Source organism: Scyliorhinus canicula, chromosome 19, assembly GCF_902713615.1.
Source record: "Scyliorhinus canicula chromosome 19, sScyCan1.1, whole genome shotgun sequence".
In the NCBI taxonomy this organism is placed as follows: domain Eukaryota; kingdom Metazoa; phylum Chordata; class Chondrichthyes; order Carcharhiniformes; family Scyliorhinidae; genus Scyliorhinus; species Scyliorhinus canicula.
The window spans coordinates 222,406-238,906 of NC_052164.1; the positions used below are offsets into that span (position 1 = coordinate 222,406).

The following is a 16,501-nucleotide window of genomic DNA, read 5'->3' on the forward strand; positions in this document are numbered from 1 at the left end:
CTCAAGGTTAAGTTTTCAGTGAGTATTTTATTTTCCTTCAGACTGTAAACTGCAGACTCAGACTGCAGGCAACAAAGCTCCTCTTCCTTTAAGGGTTTAGAGGCTTCTGGCACAATCAGGTCACATGATCAGACTCTTAAAGTGACCTTGTCCCAACCAGGAACAAACATGAATGCACAACATTTTCCTCCCCCTTTACATCCTAAAAGAAAACCTGACTTCACCCCAATCACAGACTGGTCAGGTAGAACATTGTCCCTGGCCACCTATTGGTGCCAATTCACCAACTGGATGCCGATGGTAACTTTCCCAAAACAAAACCGAAGAAAACAGTCAAAATTTGAGCACTTCACCTCCTCTGCTTGACTTAAAGGTATATCACAATTATCTATGCACGGACCAAAAATAACATAGAACATAGAACATAGAACGATACAGCGCAGTACAGGCCCTTCGGCCCTCGATGTTGCACCGACATGGAAAAAAAAACTAAAGGCCATCTAACCTACACTATGCCCTTATCATCCATATGCTTATCCAATAAATTTTTAAATGCCCTCAATGTTGGCGAGTTCACTACTGTTGCAGGTAGGGCATTCCACGGCCTCACCACTCTTTGCGTAAAAAACCCACCTCTGACCTCTGTCCTATATCTATTACCCCTCAATTTAAGGCTATGTCCCCTCGTGCTAGCCACCTCCATCCGCGGGAGAAGGCTCTCGCTGTCCACCCTATCTAACCCTCTGATCATTTTGTATGCCTCTATTAAGTCACCTCTTAACCTTCTTCTCTCTAACGAAAACAACCTCAAGTCCATCAGCCTTTCCTCATAAGATTTTCCCTCCATACCAGGCAACATCCTGGTAAATCTCCTCTGCACCCGTTCCAAAGCTTCCACGTCCTTCCTATAATGAGGCGACCAGAACTGTACGCAATACTCCAAATGCGGCCGTACCAGAGTTTGGTACAGCTGCATCATGACCTCATGGCTCCGGAACTCAATCCCTCTACCAATAAAGGCCAACACACCATAGGCCTTCTTCACAACCCTATCAACCTGGGTGGCAACTTTCAGGGATCTATGTACATGGACACCGAGATCCCTCTGCTCATCCACACTACCAAGAATTTTACCATTAGCCAAATATTCCGCATTCCTGTTATTCTTTCCAAAGTGAATCACCTCACACTTCTCCACATTAAACTCCATTTGCCACCTCTCAGCCCAGCTCTGCAGCTTATCTATGTCCCTCTGTAACCTGCAACATCCTTCCGCACTGTCTACAACTCCACCGACTTTAGTGTCGTCTGCAAATTTACTCACCCATCCTTCTGCGCCCTCCTCTAGGTCATTTATAAAAATGACAAACAGCAACGGCCCCAGAACAGATCCTTGTGGTACGCCACTCGTAACTGAACTCCATTCTGAACATTTCCCATCAACTACCACTCTCTGTCTTCTTTCAACTAGCCAATTTCTGATCCACATCTCTAAATCACCCTCAATCCCCAGCCTCCGTATTTTCTGCAATAGCCGACCGTGGGGAACCTTATCAAACGCTTTACTGAAATCCATATACACCACATCAACTGCTCTACCCTCGTCTACCTGTTCAGTCACCTTCTCAAAGAACTCGATAAGGTTTGTGAGGCATGACCTACCCTTCACAAAACCATGCTGACTATCCCTAATCATATTATTCCTATCTAGATGATTATAAATCGTATCTTTTATAATCCTCTCCAAGACTTTACCCACCACAGACGTTAGGCTCACCGGCCTATAGTTACCGGGGTTATCTCTACTCCCCTTCTTGAACAAAGGGACCACATTTGCTATCCTCCAGTCCTCTGGCACTATTCCTGTAGCCAATGATGACCTAAAAATCAAAGCCAAAGGCTCAGCAATCTCTTCCCTGGCTTCCCAGAGAATCCTAGGATAAATCCCATCCGGCCCCGGGGACTTATCTATTTTCACCTTGTCCAGAATTGCCAACACTTCTTCCCTACACACCTCAATGCCATCTATTCTAATAGCCTGGGTCTCAGCATTCTCCTCCTCAATATTATCTTTTTCTTGAGTGAATACTGACGAAAAGTATTCATTTAGTATCTCGCTTATCTCCTCAGCCTCCACACACAACTTCCCACCACTGTCCTTGACTGGCCCTACTCTTACCCTAGTCATTCTTTTATTCCTGACATACCTATAGAAAGCTTTTGGGTTTTCCTTGATCCTACCTGCCAAAGACTTCTCATGTCCCCTCCTTGCTCGTCTCAGCTCTCTCTTTAGATCCTTCCTCGCTTCCTTGTAACTATCAAGCGCCCCAACTGAAACTTCACGCCTCATCTTCACATAGGCCTCCTTCTTCCTCTTAACAAGAGATTCCACTTCTTTGGTAAACCACGGTTCCCTCGCTCGACCCCTTCCTCCCTGCCTGACTGGTACGTACTTATCAAGAACATGCAATAGCTGTTCCTTGAACAAGCTCCACATATCCAGTGTGCCCAACCCTTGCAGCCTACTTCTCCAACCAACACATCCTAAGTCATGTCTAATGGCATCATAATTGCCCTTCCCCCAGCTATAACTCTTGCTCTGCGGGGTATACTTATCCCTTTCCATCACTAACGTAAAGGTCACCGAATTGTGGTCACTGTCTCCAAAGTGTTCACCTACCTCCAGATCTAACACCTGGCCTGGTTCATTACCCAAAACCAAATCCAAAGTGGCCTCACCTCTTGTTGGCCTGTCAACATATTGTGTCAGAAAACCCTCCTGCACACATTGTACAAAGAACGACCCATCCAATGTACTCGAACTATATCTTTTCCAGTCAATATTAGGAAAGTTAAAGTCTCCCATAACAACTACCCTGTTACTTTCGCTCTTTTCCAGAATCATCTTCGCCATCCTTTCCTCTACATCTCTAGAACTATTAGGTGGCCTATAGAAAACTCCCAAAGATAAAACTAAAGAAATGGGACACTGGAAATAAACAGGGACTTTCAGTGTGCAGACATCCAAAAAGGATGAAGAAGCTAAAAGTGAGAGTGAGAGATTTTGTGCCTTCTTGGTGGTAACCATGTCCACAGTCTGGACAGAATACAGCTGCTGGTGAATGTGATTCAGGGCCGAAACAATTGAATAGGAAATGTGGATCCATTCCTACAAAACGGAAGCTGAGTTGCAAAGACAGAGATTGCACATGTGTAGGAACTAATGTGAGTGTTTGTAACTACGTGGGGCATCACTTTGTTGTAATTGCCTTTTAACATGAAATATCTTTCACCTGTTAATTAATGTTTGAATTATGTTCATTTTAGTTGGTTTGTTGTTTTGATAAGTGAAAAATTGTCTTTTTTTATTGGGGATAATTGGTCTCTATAGGTAATTGCTGTCTGAAACACTAGGTTCTGACACGGCTAGATTGAGAAAATGCTGAGAAATTGTTCCCTGGCTGAAAAGACAAGGGCATCGTGTCAGGATAAGGTGAATTATTTTAGATTGAGATGAGAAATTCCCTCATCCAAAGGGTTATGAATCTTTGGAATTCTCAACCCGAGGATTCTGGATGCTCTATGTTGAGTGTATCCATGGGTGGTCTGAGGAGAAAGTGGAATGAAGAATCAGCCATGATCTTATTAAATGACAGAGCTCGAGCCATAAGGCCTATTACGGACCGTGTTTCTTCTATTCTTAAGAATCTTTTCAAGTACCAACATTATAAACAATCCACATATTTAATTAGAACCAAAAAGTGCAACACATTTTCTTCAGTATTTCTGCTGATAACATTTCATTTATAACACTTCTGGGAATTTCCAGCATATTCTCGTGGTGTAGCAATGTGAAACCATCCTGGCGACTCAGCTCAGCTCGTTGGTTAACTGCCGGAGTATCCCAACCACAATCTCCCGCAGAGTCTGAAACAGCAGAGACAATCAATATTACAGATTTCACATCACTATTAAAAATCACTGAAGATAATTTAGTTCCCACATTATTTAATCCAGTTAGTAACCCCAACTTTCCAAAAAAAACATTTAACTATAGAAAGTCTGAAACTAGTTTTTAATTGCAGCAGGTGACACTGAAAAGACAGATCTGGATTCAGGTGGAGTCTCACTTTGGTTTTGGTCTTGTGATCCACCACCTTCTCCGGCAGCGAGTTCCAGGCACCCACTACCCTCTGTGTAAAAACTTGCCTCGTACATCTCTTCTAAACTTTGCCCCTCGCACCTTAAGCCTATGCCGCCTAGTAATTGACCCTGCCAGGATTGTACAGACTCTGGAACAGTTCCTGCAAGTTGGAGGGTAGCTAATGTAACTCCAGTATTTAAAATGGAGGTAGAGAGAAAACAGAATTATAGACCAGTCAGCCTGACGTTGGTAGTGGGCGAAAATTCTAGTATCCATTGTCAAAGATTTTATAGCAGAGCATTTAGAAAACTGACATGGATGGACAGAGTGAGCATGGATTTATGAAGGGGAAATCATCTGTGACAAATCTTCTGGAATTCTTCGAGGATTTAACTAGTGGAGTTGATGAGGGAAAGCAAGAGGATGTGGTATATTTGATCTTTCAAAAGGCCTTTAACAAAGTCCTGCACAAGAGATAAGTGTGTAAAATTAAAGCGAATGGGATTGGGGGTAGTGTATAGAGATGGATTGAAAACTGGTTGGTAGGCAGGAAACAAAGAATAATAATTAACGGGTCTTTTTCAAATTGATAGGCAGTGACTAGTGGGGTACCCCACAGGGATCGGTGCTGGGACACCAGCTATTCACAATATATATTTATGATATCGATGAGGGAACAAAATGTCATATCTCCAAATTTGCAGATGACACCAAGTTGGGTGGGAGGGTGAGCTGTGAGGAGGATGCAGAGATCCTTCAGTGTGATTTGGACAGGTGAGTGGGCAAATGAATGACAGATGCAGTATAATTTGGATAAATGCGAGGTTATCCCCTTTGGTAACAAAAACGAGAAGGCAGATTATTATCTGAATGGCCATAAATTAGGGGAGGGAAATGTGCACCGAGACCTGGGTGCCCTCATACACCAGTCACTGAAGGTAAGCATGCAGCTACAGCAGGCGGTAAACAAGGTAAATGGTATGTTGGCCTTCAGAGCGAGAGGATTCGAGTACAGGAGCAGGGATGTCTTGCCACAATTATACAGGGCCTTGGTGAGGAATATTGCCTGCAGTTTTGGTCTCCTTATCTGAGGAAGGATGTTCGAGCAATAGAGGGAGGGCAGTGAAGGTTTACCAGACTGATTCCTGGGATGTCGGAACTGACGTACGAGGAGAGATTGAATCGGTTAAGATTGTATTCGCTGGAGTTCAGAAGAATGAGGGAGTATCTCATAGAAACCTATAAAATTCTAACAGGACTGGGCAGGGTAGATGCAGGAAGGATGTTCCCGATGGTAAGCCACTAATGTGATAAATTATTTAAGAGGAGATTGGGTAGCACAAGTTATTAGCACTGTGGCTTCACAGCGCCAGGATCCCAGGTTTGATTCCCTGCTGGGTCACTGTCTGTGTGGAGTCTGCACGTTCTCCCCGTGTGTGCGTGGGTTTCCTCCGGGTGCTCCGGTTTACTCCCACAGTCCAAAGATGTGCAGGTTAGGTGGATTGGCCATGATAAATTGCCCTTAGTGACCAAAAAAGGTTAGGAAGGATTATTGGGTTATGGGGTAGGGTGGAAGTGAGGGCTTAAATGGGTCGGTGCAGACTCGATGGGCCGAATGGCCTCCTTCTGCACTGTATATTTTATGTTTATGTTTCTTTTCTAAAATACATTTTCGCCCTCAGCTCCTGGGCAGAAGTGGCCAAAAGTGAACCAAATTACTCCGCCCAAATCTGCTTTTTGATTTCAGTCAATTACCAGCTGAGGATTAGATGATTGTGGGATGTTGCGAGGTCATCACTTGACGGCTACATTTAGTGACAGCACCATTGGAACAAATAAAGGAAGGTTTATTATCACCACCAGGAGATGGAAGAACAACACATGCCAACACATTAACCTAGGACAAAAGTTCGGCGCAACATCGTGGGCCGAAGGCCCTGTTCTGTGCTGTATTTCTCTATCTATCTAAACACTTGACCTGAATGTGTCCAATTATTGCTGGGCAGGTTACAGAGTGCAGACAAGTCACAATGCTACCATTATCGGTTTCGGAGCTCGCACAGCACTAACATACTAAGACAACCATTAGTCCCTTGAACATTTGGATTGTGCTGGGATCTGACCTGTGGTTTGCAGTGTTCCTCGATCCAGCTGAAGACACAGGCTGACAACTCCTGGAAACTGGTCACAGAGATGCAAGCATTGAAAGTCTGAAATAGGGGGTCCATGATGTTTTGAAAAATACGAAACTTGAGTTGATCGGTCAGCAGGCCCTTGCCTTGGTGAGGATTATTCCGATGGGCTTTTACAATCGCTTCATAATTCCTGAAAACAGAAAATTATTTGTAGTTCAGATTGCAATTATTTGCATTCGCCCAATTTCATTTTTTTTCTTTCTAACTATAGTCAGAGAATCACCTTCAGTGGCTTCCATTCCCACTTTTGCACCAATACCCCTAGTGTCCCCCACAAACCCATCCTTGGCCCCTTCCTTTACTCAGCAATCGGCGTCCCTAAATCATTCAAAATGTGTCAGTTTTCACACATATGTGACCACTCAGCACTACTGTTATATAATCTTCAGAATCTTGGGTGTTATATTTTACCTCAAGATGAGCTTCTGACAATAACATTACCACCGACTTCCACCTTCATAACATCACCCGGCTCTGGCCCTGCCACCTCATCTGCTTCTGAAACTTTTATTTGTGTCTTTCTGACCTCGAGACTTGACTATTCCAACACATTCCCAGCTTAACTTACACTTTAAACCCTCTGTTAACTTGCTGCTCAAGTCCTGCACCAAGTCCCATCATCCATGTGGTAGAGAAGGGGGATGCAGCCCTATGTTTGGTAATGCATTCATCATCCGGCTGCTCTAACATCACATTAATTGAAAGAACTTGCATTTCTATGGCGCAATTCACTCAGAATGCTGCAATGTATGAAATGTGAGAGGTCACTTGTACCCAGGCCCACAGACAGCAATGTTGCAGATAGACTTGGGGCTGGTTTAGCACACTGGGCTAAATCGCTGGCTTTTAAAGCAGACCGAGGCAGGCCAGCAGCGCGGGTTCAATTCCCGTACCAGCCTCCCCAAACAGGTGCCGGAATGTGGCGACTAGGGGCTTTTCACAGTAACTTCATTGAAGCCTACCTGTGACAATAAGCGATTATGTCATCCTCAAATATCGGAGCTACACCTTACCTTCCTGCCTGACCTTCCGAATAGTCTGATACCCTGGATATTTAACTCCCAGTCGTGACCATCCTGCTACTATGTCTCTAATGGCTACTAAATCAGACTCAATTTCGTTGGAGTTTAGAAAGATGAGGGGGATCTTATTGAAAATTACAGGATATTGCGAGGCCTGGATAGAGTGGACGTGGAGAGAATGTTTCCACTTGTCGGAAAAACTAGAAGCAGAGGACGAAATCTCAGACTAAAGGGACTATCCTTTAAAACAGAGATGAGGAGGAATTTCTTCAGCCAGCGGGTAGTGAACCTGTGGAACTCTTTGCCACAGAAGGATGCGGAGGCCAAATCACGAGTGTCTTCAAGACAGATATATAAGGGCAGCACGGTGGCACCGTGGTTATCACTGATGCCTCACGGCACTGAGGGCCCAGGTTCGATTCCGGCCGTATGTCACTGTCCGTGTGGAGTTTGCACATTCTACCCGTGTTTGCATGGGTTTCGCCCCCAGAACCCAAAGATGTGCAGGGTAGGTGGATTGGCCACGCTAAATTGCCCCTTAATTGGAAAAAATGAATTGGATACTCTAAATTTAAAAAGAAGACAGGGATAGATAGGTTCTTCATTATTAAGGGGATCAGGGGTTATGGAGAGAAGGCAGGAGAATGGGGATGAGAAAATATCAGCCATGATTGAATAGCGGAGCAGACTCAATGGGCCGAGTGGCCTAATTCTGCTCCTATGTCTTATGGTCTGGTAGAAGACATTTGTGACTCCACTTTCATGGAATTAAAAGTGGATTACGTTACTAATTATATTCTTTGAATCTAAAGTAGCCAGCTGGCTGCTTTCAGCAGAGGCCTTGTCCACAGCTTGAATAGAGCAACCACAACAATTAAAAAATAATTTCCTGAACTGCTTTGCAGAACTGGAGAAATAGAATTTGTGAAGAAAATCCTGGTAATTCCTAATTCATTGTCTTTTCTTGTGTAAATTTAGTATTCATTGAGGTAACATGTGCTACTATTGAGAAATCATAGAATTTACAGTGCAGGAGGCCATTCGGCCCTTGGAACGAGCACCCTACCCAAGCCCACGCCTCCATCCTATCCCCGTAACCCCACCTAACCTTTTGGTCACTAAGGGCAATTTATCATGGCCAATCCACTTAACCTGCACATCTTTGGACAAATCTTTCCAGCACCCAGAGGAAAGCCACGCAGATACGGGGAGAAAGTGCAAACTCCAGTCACCAGAGGCCAGAACTGAACCTGGGACTCTGGAGCTGTGAGGCAGCAGTGCTAACCACTGTGCCACCCTTAATGGATGCTTTTCATTGCACAAGTCCCCGGAGCAGGTACAACACAGCGTTAAATATAGAGTGAAGCTCTCTATACAGTATTCACATCAAACACTCCCAGGGCAGGTACAGCACAGGGTTAGATACAGAGTAAAGCTCCCTCTACACTGTCCCCATCAAACACTCCCAGGACAGGTACAGCACGGGGTTAGATACAGAGTAAAGCTCCCTCTACACTGTCCCCATCAAACACTCCCAGGACAGGTACAGCAAAGGGTTAGATACAGAGTAAAGCTCCCTCTACACTGTCCCCATCAAACACTCCCAGGACAGGTGCAGCACGGGGTTAGATACAGACAATTCCATAAAAAGGATGAGCAAAAATGCAAGGTCAAGGAATTCTACATAACCCTGTGACATTGGTCAGGAATTGGTTGGGAGGTACAGAAAGTGCAGGTAAAGGGAATGTTTCCTAATTGGCAGGATACAAACTATGGTGTTTTACAATCAAGGACATTCGTAGGAATATATGTGACATGATCAGTATGTGAAATGCAATGATCGTTGGGCACACAAATTACCTAGATGTTGGGCAGGTGTGGATATCCTGAGAGCTATTGGGAGTCACCTATGGGAATGATGTGAGCTGCTGAACCCAAGTACAATATCTAAAGAAGTAGTTCTCAAATTGTAGTTTATGAGGATCCTCCAGATGGCCTGCGGGATGATCCAAGATGCAGGTCACTGACGTGCAATGTTACTGCAAAGGCCAGAACCTCATTCCACCACTCTGGTGACATGACACAACCAGACCAGCTCCCATATGTATGGTACAAGTTGTCATAAGTACAAGCAACAAGAGTGTAATTTTATAAGCAAGATTTATTTGCTGCTGTTTTTGTTTGATCAATATAGATGCAAGAAAAATGCTCGCTGTGATGATTTTATAACATGCTGAATTGTTTCAAATAAACATATTTTCTTGTAGTGTTACAGTTTATAATGTGAAAAAGTCTATGCTTTTGTTTCTCACATGAATTAATTTACTTGTATTTAATAAAAAATGCACTTAAATGTATTACATTTAGTGGTGAAAAAGCAGGAAAGTATTTATAACTTCCATAAATTCCTATTAATTCTGATGAGTTCTTTGGGGTGACATTTGGAAGCAAGCGGGGGAGGCGAATGGATGGTCTACGGTGTCTTTTGACCCACCCAAATTGTCAAAATCTTTGAGAACCACTGACCTAAAGCATAAAGCAAAATGCAAATGTTTTGACTCTTTAAAATTTCCACTATTTTGAAGGAGAACAAGAACAAAGAACAAAGTACAGCGCAGGAACAGGCCCATCGGCTCTCCGAGCCAGCGTCGACCATGCTGCCCGTCTAAACTAAAATCTTCTACACTTCCTGGGTCCGTATCCCTCTATTCCCATAGTATTAAATTCTATGCGATTATGTTTTCTTGGTGATGTTTTGCTGTTCTACCTTTTCGTGTCCATGATCAGTTACAAAATCCTAATGCACAATTCAGCAAAAGGTTTAATTGCTTTGTAATAACTGGAGACACTTTTGGCTGTGCAGCGGGTTCTGGGAGGATGATGCAGCGGGTTCTGGGAGGGCTGTGCAGCGGGTTCTGGGAGGGCTGTGCAGCGGGTTCTGGGAGGATGATGCAGCGGGTTCTGGGAGGATGATGCAGCGAGTTCTGGGAGGATGATGCAGCGGGTTCTGGGAGGGCTGTGCAGCGGGTTCTGGGAGGATGATGCAGCGGGTTCTGGGAGGGCTGTGCAGCGGGTTCTGGGAGGATGATGCAGCGGGTTCTGGGAGGGCTGTGCAGCGGGTTCTGGGAGGGCTGTGCAGCGGGTTCTGGGAGGGCGATGCAGCGGGTTCTGGGAGGATGATGCAGCGGGTTCTGGGAGGATGATGCAGCGGGTTCTGGGAGGATGATGCAGCGGGTTCTGGGAGGGCTGTGCAGCGGGCTCTGGGAGGGCTGTGCAGCGGGTTCTGGGAGGATGATGCAGCGGGTTCTGGGAGGGCTGTGCAGCGGGTTCTGGGAGGGCTGTGCAGCGGGTTCTGGGAGGATGATGCAGCGGGTTCTGGGAGGGCTGTGCAGCGGGTTCTGGGAGGGCTGTGCAGCGGGTTCTGGGAGGGCTGTGCAGCGGGTTCTGGGAGGGCTGTGCAGCGGGTTCTGGGAGGATGATCCAGCGGGTTCTGGGAGGATGATGCAGCGGGTTCTGGGAGGGCTGTGCAGCGGGTTCTGGGAGGATGATGCAGCGGGTTCTGGGAGGGCTGTGCAGCGGGTTCTGGGAGGATGATGCAGCGGGTTCTGGGAGGGCTGTGCAGCGGGTTCTGGGAGGATGATGCAGCGGGTTCTGGGAGGGCTGTGCAGCGGGTTCTGGGAGGGCTGTGCAGCGGGTTCTGGGAGGGCGATGCAGCGGGTTCTGGGAGGATGATGCAGCGGGTTCTGGGAGGATGATGCAGCGGGTTCTGGGAGGATGATGCAGCGGGTTCTGGGAGGGCTGTGCAGCGGGTTCTGGGAGGGCTGTGCAGCGGGTTCTGGGAGGATGATGCAGCGGGTTCTGGGAGGGCTGTGCAGCGGGTTCTGGGAGGGCTGTGCAGCGGGTTCTGGGAGGATGATGCAGCGGGTTCTGGGAGGGCTGTGCAGCGGGTTCTGGGAGGGCTGTGCAGCGGGTTCTGGGAGGGCTGTGCAGCGGGTTCTGGGAGGGCTGTGCAGCGGGTTCTGGGAGGATGATCCAGCGGGTTCTGGGAGGATGATGCAGCGGGTTCTGGGAGGGCTGTGCAGCGGGTTCTGGGAGGATGATGCAGCGGGTTCTGGGAGGGCTGTGCAGCAGGTTCTGGGAGGGCTGTGCAGCGGGTTCTGGGAGGGCTGTGCAGCAGGTTCTGGGAGGGCTGTGCAGCGGGTTCTGGGAGGGCTGTGCAGCAGGTTCTGGGAGGATGATGCAGCGGGTTCTGGGAGGGCTGTGCAGCGGGTTCTGGGAGGGCTGTGCAGCAGGTTCTGGGAGGATGATGCAGCGGGTTCTGGGAGGGCTGTGCAGCAGGTTCTGGGAGGGCTGTGCAGCGGGTTCTGGGAGGATGATGCAGCGGGTTCTGGGAGGGCTGTGCAGCGGGTTCTGGGAGGGCTGTGCAGCGGGTTCTGGGAGGGCTGTGCAGCGAGTTCTGGGAGGGCTGTGCAGCGGGTTCTGGGAGGATGATGCAGCGGGTTCTGGGAGGGCTGTGCAGCGAGTTCTGGGAGGGCTGTGCAGCGCGTTCTGGGAGGGCTGTGCAGCGGGTTCTGGGAGGATCATGCAGCGGGTTCTGGGAGGATCATGCAGCGGGTTCTGGGAGGATCATGCAGCGGGTTCTGGGAGGATCATGCAGCGGGTTCTGGGAGGATGATGCAGCGGGTTCTGGGAGGGCTGTGCAGCGGGTTCTGGGAGGGCTGTGCAGCGGGTTCTGGGAGGGCTGTGCAGCGGGTTCTGGGAGGGCTGTGCAGCGGGTTCTGGGAGGGCTGTGCAGCGGGTTCTGGGAGGATCATGCAGCGGGTTCTGGGAGGATCATGCAGCGGGTTCTGGGAGGATCATGCAGCGGGTTCTGGGAGGATCATGCAGCGGGTTCTGGGAGGGCTGTGCAGCACAGTACATCCCAGACACCAAAGAGCTCAGCTATAAGGTGATTGGCAAAAGAACCAAAAACGACATGAAGAAAACTGGTTTTACACGTAGTTACCATGTGGAGTGCATCGCCTGACTGGGTGGTGAAAACAGCTTCAATAGTCACCCTGAAACTGGATGGGGGAGATGGTGGAGTAGTAACAATGTCACATTAATGCTCTGGGGATGTGGATTCAAATTCCAACACGGCAGCTGAAATTGGGACCATGAAACTACCATCGATTGTTGTAAAGCATCGAGTTCACTGCTGTTCTCTAGGGGAGGAAATCTGCCATCCTTACCCCAAGTCTGGCCTACATGTCCCTCTGGACCCACAACAACGTGGGTGACTCTTAACTGGCCCTCAGAAATGTTCAGTTTAAAGGCAATTAGGGGTGGACAACACCATCTGGCTTTTCCAGCAACGACCACCTAACAGGACAGAATTAAATAATAGAAATGACTGAGATATAGAAAAAAGCAAGACAGTGGGACTAACTGGATTGCTTGCTAAAAGAGTCATTGCAGACCCCAGAGACCTCCTTTTGTGCTGCAATATTCCAGGAGTAATTTGTACTGAACCCTGCTATCAAACCCTGAATGGAAAACCTGGCTCACCCAACCCTTCCTAAACCTCCCCTGATCCTTCGCCCTCAGGAGAGTCTCCTGCAACATCACGTCGGCCTTCAGATTCTTTAAATGTGTAAAAGTCCTCTACCTCCTCCCCGGTCCCCCTAACCTCCTCACATTCCATGTTAACTATTCTGATTGGGCCCGTATCTCACCCCACCCCCTTCCCTCCTATCCACCATCATTATAGCCCCCGGGCCCAGTTGCTCTGGCCTGACCCGCCCCCATCCCTTTGTTACCATCAAACCCCTCCCCCCTCTTCCAGAATCCGCCCGCATTCACTTCCTCTGGAAAACACCTCTTCCAGTATCGATCCCATGCCCCCACCCAGGGAAACCTGTTTGTCCAGGTTCCAATGACCGTGGCCCCTCCTCTCACCACACTCCTATAACACTAGCCAACCTTCGCCTGCAAGAGCGGAGGCCCCTGCCCAGGCCTCCCCTCCTCCCAATCCCCTCCCCCATACCCAATCCCTACAAAGACAAACAAACAAAACCCGCATCCCAGAAAACCACCATAACCCCGAAGCCCAACATAATTGTAACCAATTGTCGGCTCTAACAAAGGTAAACTACCCTCCCCCGTTCAACCAACCCAAAAACCCAACTGCTCCCCACAAACAAACAACAACCCGAAACAGGAGATAAAGGCTTGAACAACCCCCCTCCCCTCAGTCCTGGTCCTATTCCCAAACCCATCTCTCATTTCAATCTCAGTCCTTCGGCCTTCAGGGATGCCTCCTCCACCTCAAAATCAAAGTCTCTCGATAGGTCAGCCTCAGCCACCGTCACTGTAGAGTGCCACCTTCACCTGTCCGAAGACCGCCCACCTTCTCGCCAGCTCCACCGTCAAATCCTGGTCTATTCGAATACCAACTCCTTCCTCACATCTTTGCTTTGCCGAACTCAGGACCTTCTCCTTGACATGAAACTTGTGGAAGCAGATTATAACTGTCCATGGGGGCTCGTTTGCTTTCGGCATGGGCCTGAGTGACCGATGAGCCCTGTCCAGCTTATATCGGAAGGGTTCTTCCCCCTCCATCGCTGCCAGCATCTTTGCAAAGTACTCAGTCTGCCTCGGGCCCTCTACCCCCTCGGGCAGGCCCACGATTCGTAAATTCTGCCACCTCAACCTGTTCTCCAGGTCCTCCACCTTGGCTCTGAGTCCCTTGTTGGCCTTCACCACCCTCCACAGTTCTTCACCCATCGAGATGAAATTCCAGATTTTTATTGAATTCAAATTACACCATTTGCTGTGATGGGATTTGAACTCGGGCACCCAGAGCATTACCCTGGGTTCTGGATTACTAGTCCAGTGATAACACCACCACGGTACACAATGTTACTCAATTGTGTGGAGGCACAACAACATTTTGAGCTGATAGCAGCATTCTATTTGTGTAAAATAGCACGTGTTCCCAATGTTTAGTAACATCATTAAACCGCTTGCTTAAGCTATTGTTTATTTTTTTGAAGTACTATGTATCAGGAATAGTAAGGCGAAAAAGTCACTGATAGGAGTAGTCTATCGGCCACCAAATAGTAACGAGATGGTGGGGCAGGCAATAAACAAAGAAATAACTTATGCATGTAGAAATGGTACAGCAGTTATCATGGGGGATTTTAATCTACATGTCGATTGGTTTAACCAGGTCGGTCAAGGCAACCGTGAGGAGGAGTTTATAGAATGTATCCGCGATAGTTTCCTAGAACAGTATGTAATGGAACCTACGAGGGAACAAGCGGTCCTAGATCTTGTCCTGTGTAATGAGACAGGATTGATTCATGATCTCATAGTTAGGGATCCTCTCGGAAGGAGCGATCACAATATGGTGGAATTTAAAATACAGATGGAGGGTGAGAAAGTAAAATCAAATACTAGTGTTTTGTGTTTAAACAAAGGAGATTACAAGGGGATGAGAGAAGAACTAGCTAAGGTAGACTGGGAGCTAAGATTTTATGGTGGAACAGTTGAGGAACAGTGGAGAACCTTCCAAGCGATTTTTCACAGTGCTCAGCAAAGGTTTATACCAACAAAAAGGAAGGACGGAAGAAAGAGGGAAAATCGACCGTGGATATCTAAGGAAATAAGGGAGAGTATCAAATTGAAGGAAAAAGCATATAAAGTGGCAAAGATTGCTGGGAGATTAGAGGACTGGGAAATCTTTAGGGGGAAACAGAAAGCTACTAAAAAAGCTATAAAGAAGAGTAAGATAGAGTATGAGAGTAAACTTGCTCAGAATATAAAAACAGACAGTAAAAGTTTTTACAAATATATAAGACAAAAAAGAGTGGCTAAGGTAAATATTGGTCCTTTAGAGGATGAGAAGGGAGTTTTAATAATGGGAAATGAGGAAATGGCTGAGGAACTGAACAGGTTTTTTGGGTCGGTCTTCACAGTGGAAGACACAAATAACATGCCAGCGACTGATAGAAATGAGGCTATGACAGGTGAGGACCTTGAGAGGATTGTTATCACTAAGGAGGGAGTGATGGGCAAGCTAATGGGGCTAAAGGTAGACAAGTCTCCTGGCCCTGATGGAATGCATCCCAGAGTGCTAAAAGAGATGGCTAGGGAAATTGCAGATGCACTAGTGATAATTTACCGAAATTCACTAGACTCTGGGGTGGTCCCGGTGGATTGGAAATTAGCAAACGTGACGCCACTGTTTAAAAAAGGAGGTAGGCAGAAAGCAGGAAATTATAGGCCAGTGAGTTTGACTTCGGTAATAGGGAAGATGCTGGAATCTATCATCAAGGAAGAAATTGCGAGGCATCTGGATAGAAATTGTCCCATTGGGCAGACGCAGCATGGGTTCGTAAAAGGCAGGTCGTGCCTAACTAATTTAGTGGAATTTTTTGAGGACATTACCAGTGCAGTAGATAACGGGGAGCCGATGGATGTGGTATATCTGGATTTCCAGAAAGCCTTTGACAAGGTGCCACACAAAAGGTTGCTGCATAAGATAAAGATGCATGGCATTAAGGGTAAAGTAGTAGCATGGATAGAGGATTGGTTAATTAATAGAAAGCAAAGAGTTGGGATAAATGGGCGTTTCTCTGGTTGGCAATCAGTAGCTAGTGGTGTCCCTCAGGGATCCGTGTTGGGCCCACAATTGTTCACAATTTACATTGATGATTTGGAGTTGGGGACCAAGGGCAATGTGTCCAAGTTTGCAGATGACACTAAGATGAGTGGTAAAGCGAAAAGTGCAGAGGATACTGGAAGTCTGCAGAGGGATTTGGATAGGTTAAGTGAATGGGCTCGGGTCTGGCAGATGGAATACAATGTTGACAAATGTGAGGTTATCCATTTTGGTAGGAATAACAGCAAACGGGATTATTATTTAAACGATAAAATATTAAAGCATGCCGCTGTTCAGAGAGACTTGGGTGTGCTAGTGCATGAGTCACAGAAGGTTGGTTTACAAGTGCAACAGGTGATTAAGAAGGCAAATGGAATTTTGTCCTTCATTGCTAGAGGGATGGAGTTTAAGACTAGGGAGGTTATGTTGCAATTGTATAAGGTGTTAGTGCGGCCACACCTGGAGTATTGTGTTCAGTTTTGGTCTCCTTACTTGA

The 16,501-nt window shown here is 47.0% G+C and overlaps 1 protein-coding gene across 2 annotated transcripts in view; it reads right to left on the reverse strand.

Moving 5' to 3' along the window:
* Positions 1-3,725: 3,725 nt before the first annotated feature.
* LOC119954119 (max-like protein X) overlaps positions 3,726-16,501 on the reverse strand; it is a 51,786-nt gene continuing 39,010 nt past the window's right edge. For both annotated transcript variants that reach the window (XM_038779022.1, XM_038779024.1), the window contains exons 7-8: positions 6,268-6,469; positions 3,726-3,927 (exon numbers count right to left, since the gene is read on the reverse strand). In XM_038779022.1, coding sequence (XP_038634950.1) covers positions 3,871-3,927; positions 6,268-6,469 — 259 coding nt within the window. In that variant the 3' untranslated portion in view covers positions 3,726-3,870. The remainder of the gene's footprint in view (positions 3,928-6,267; positions 6,470-16,501) is intronic.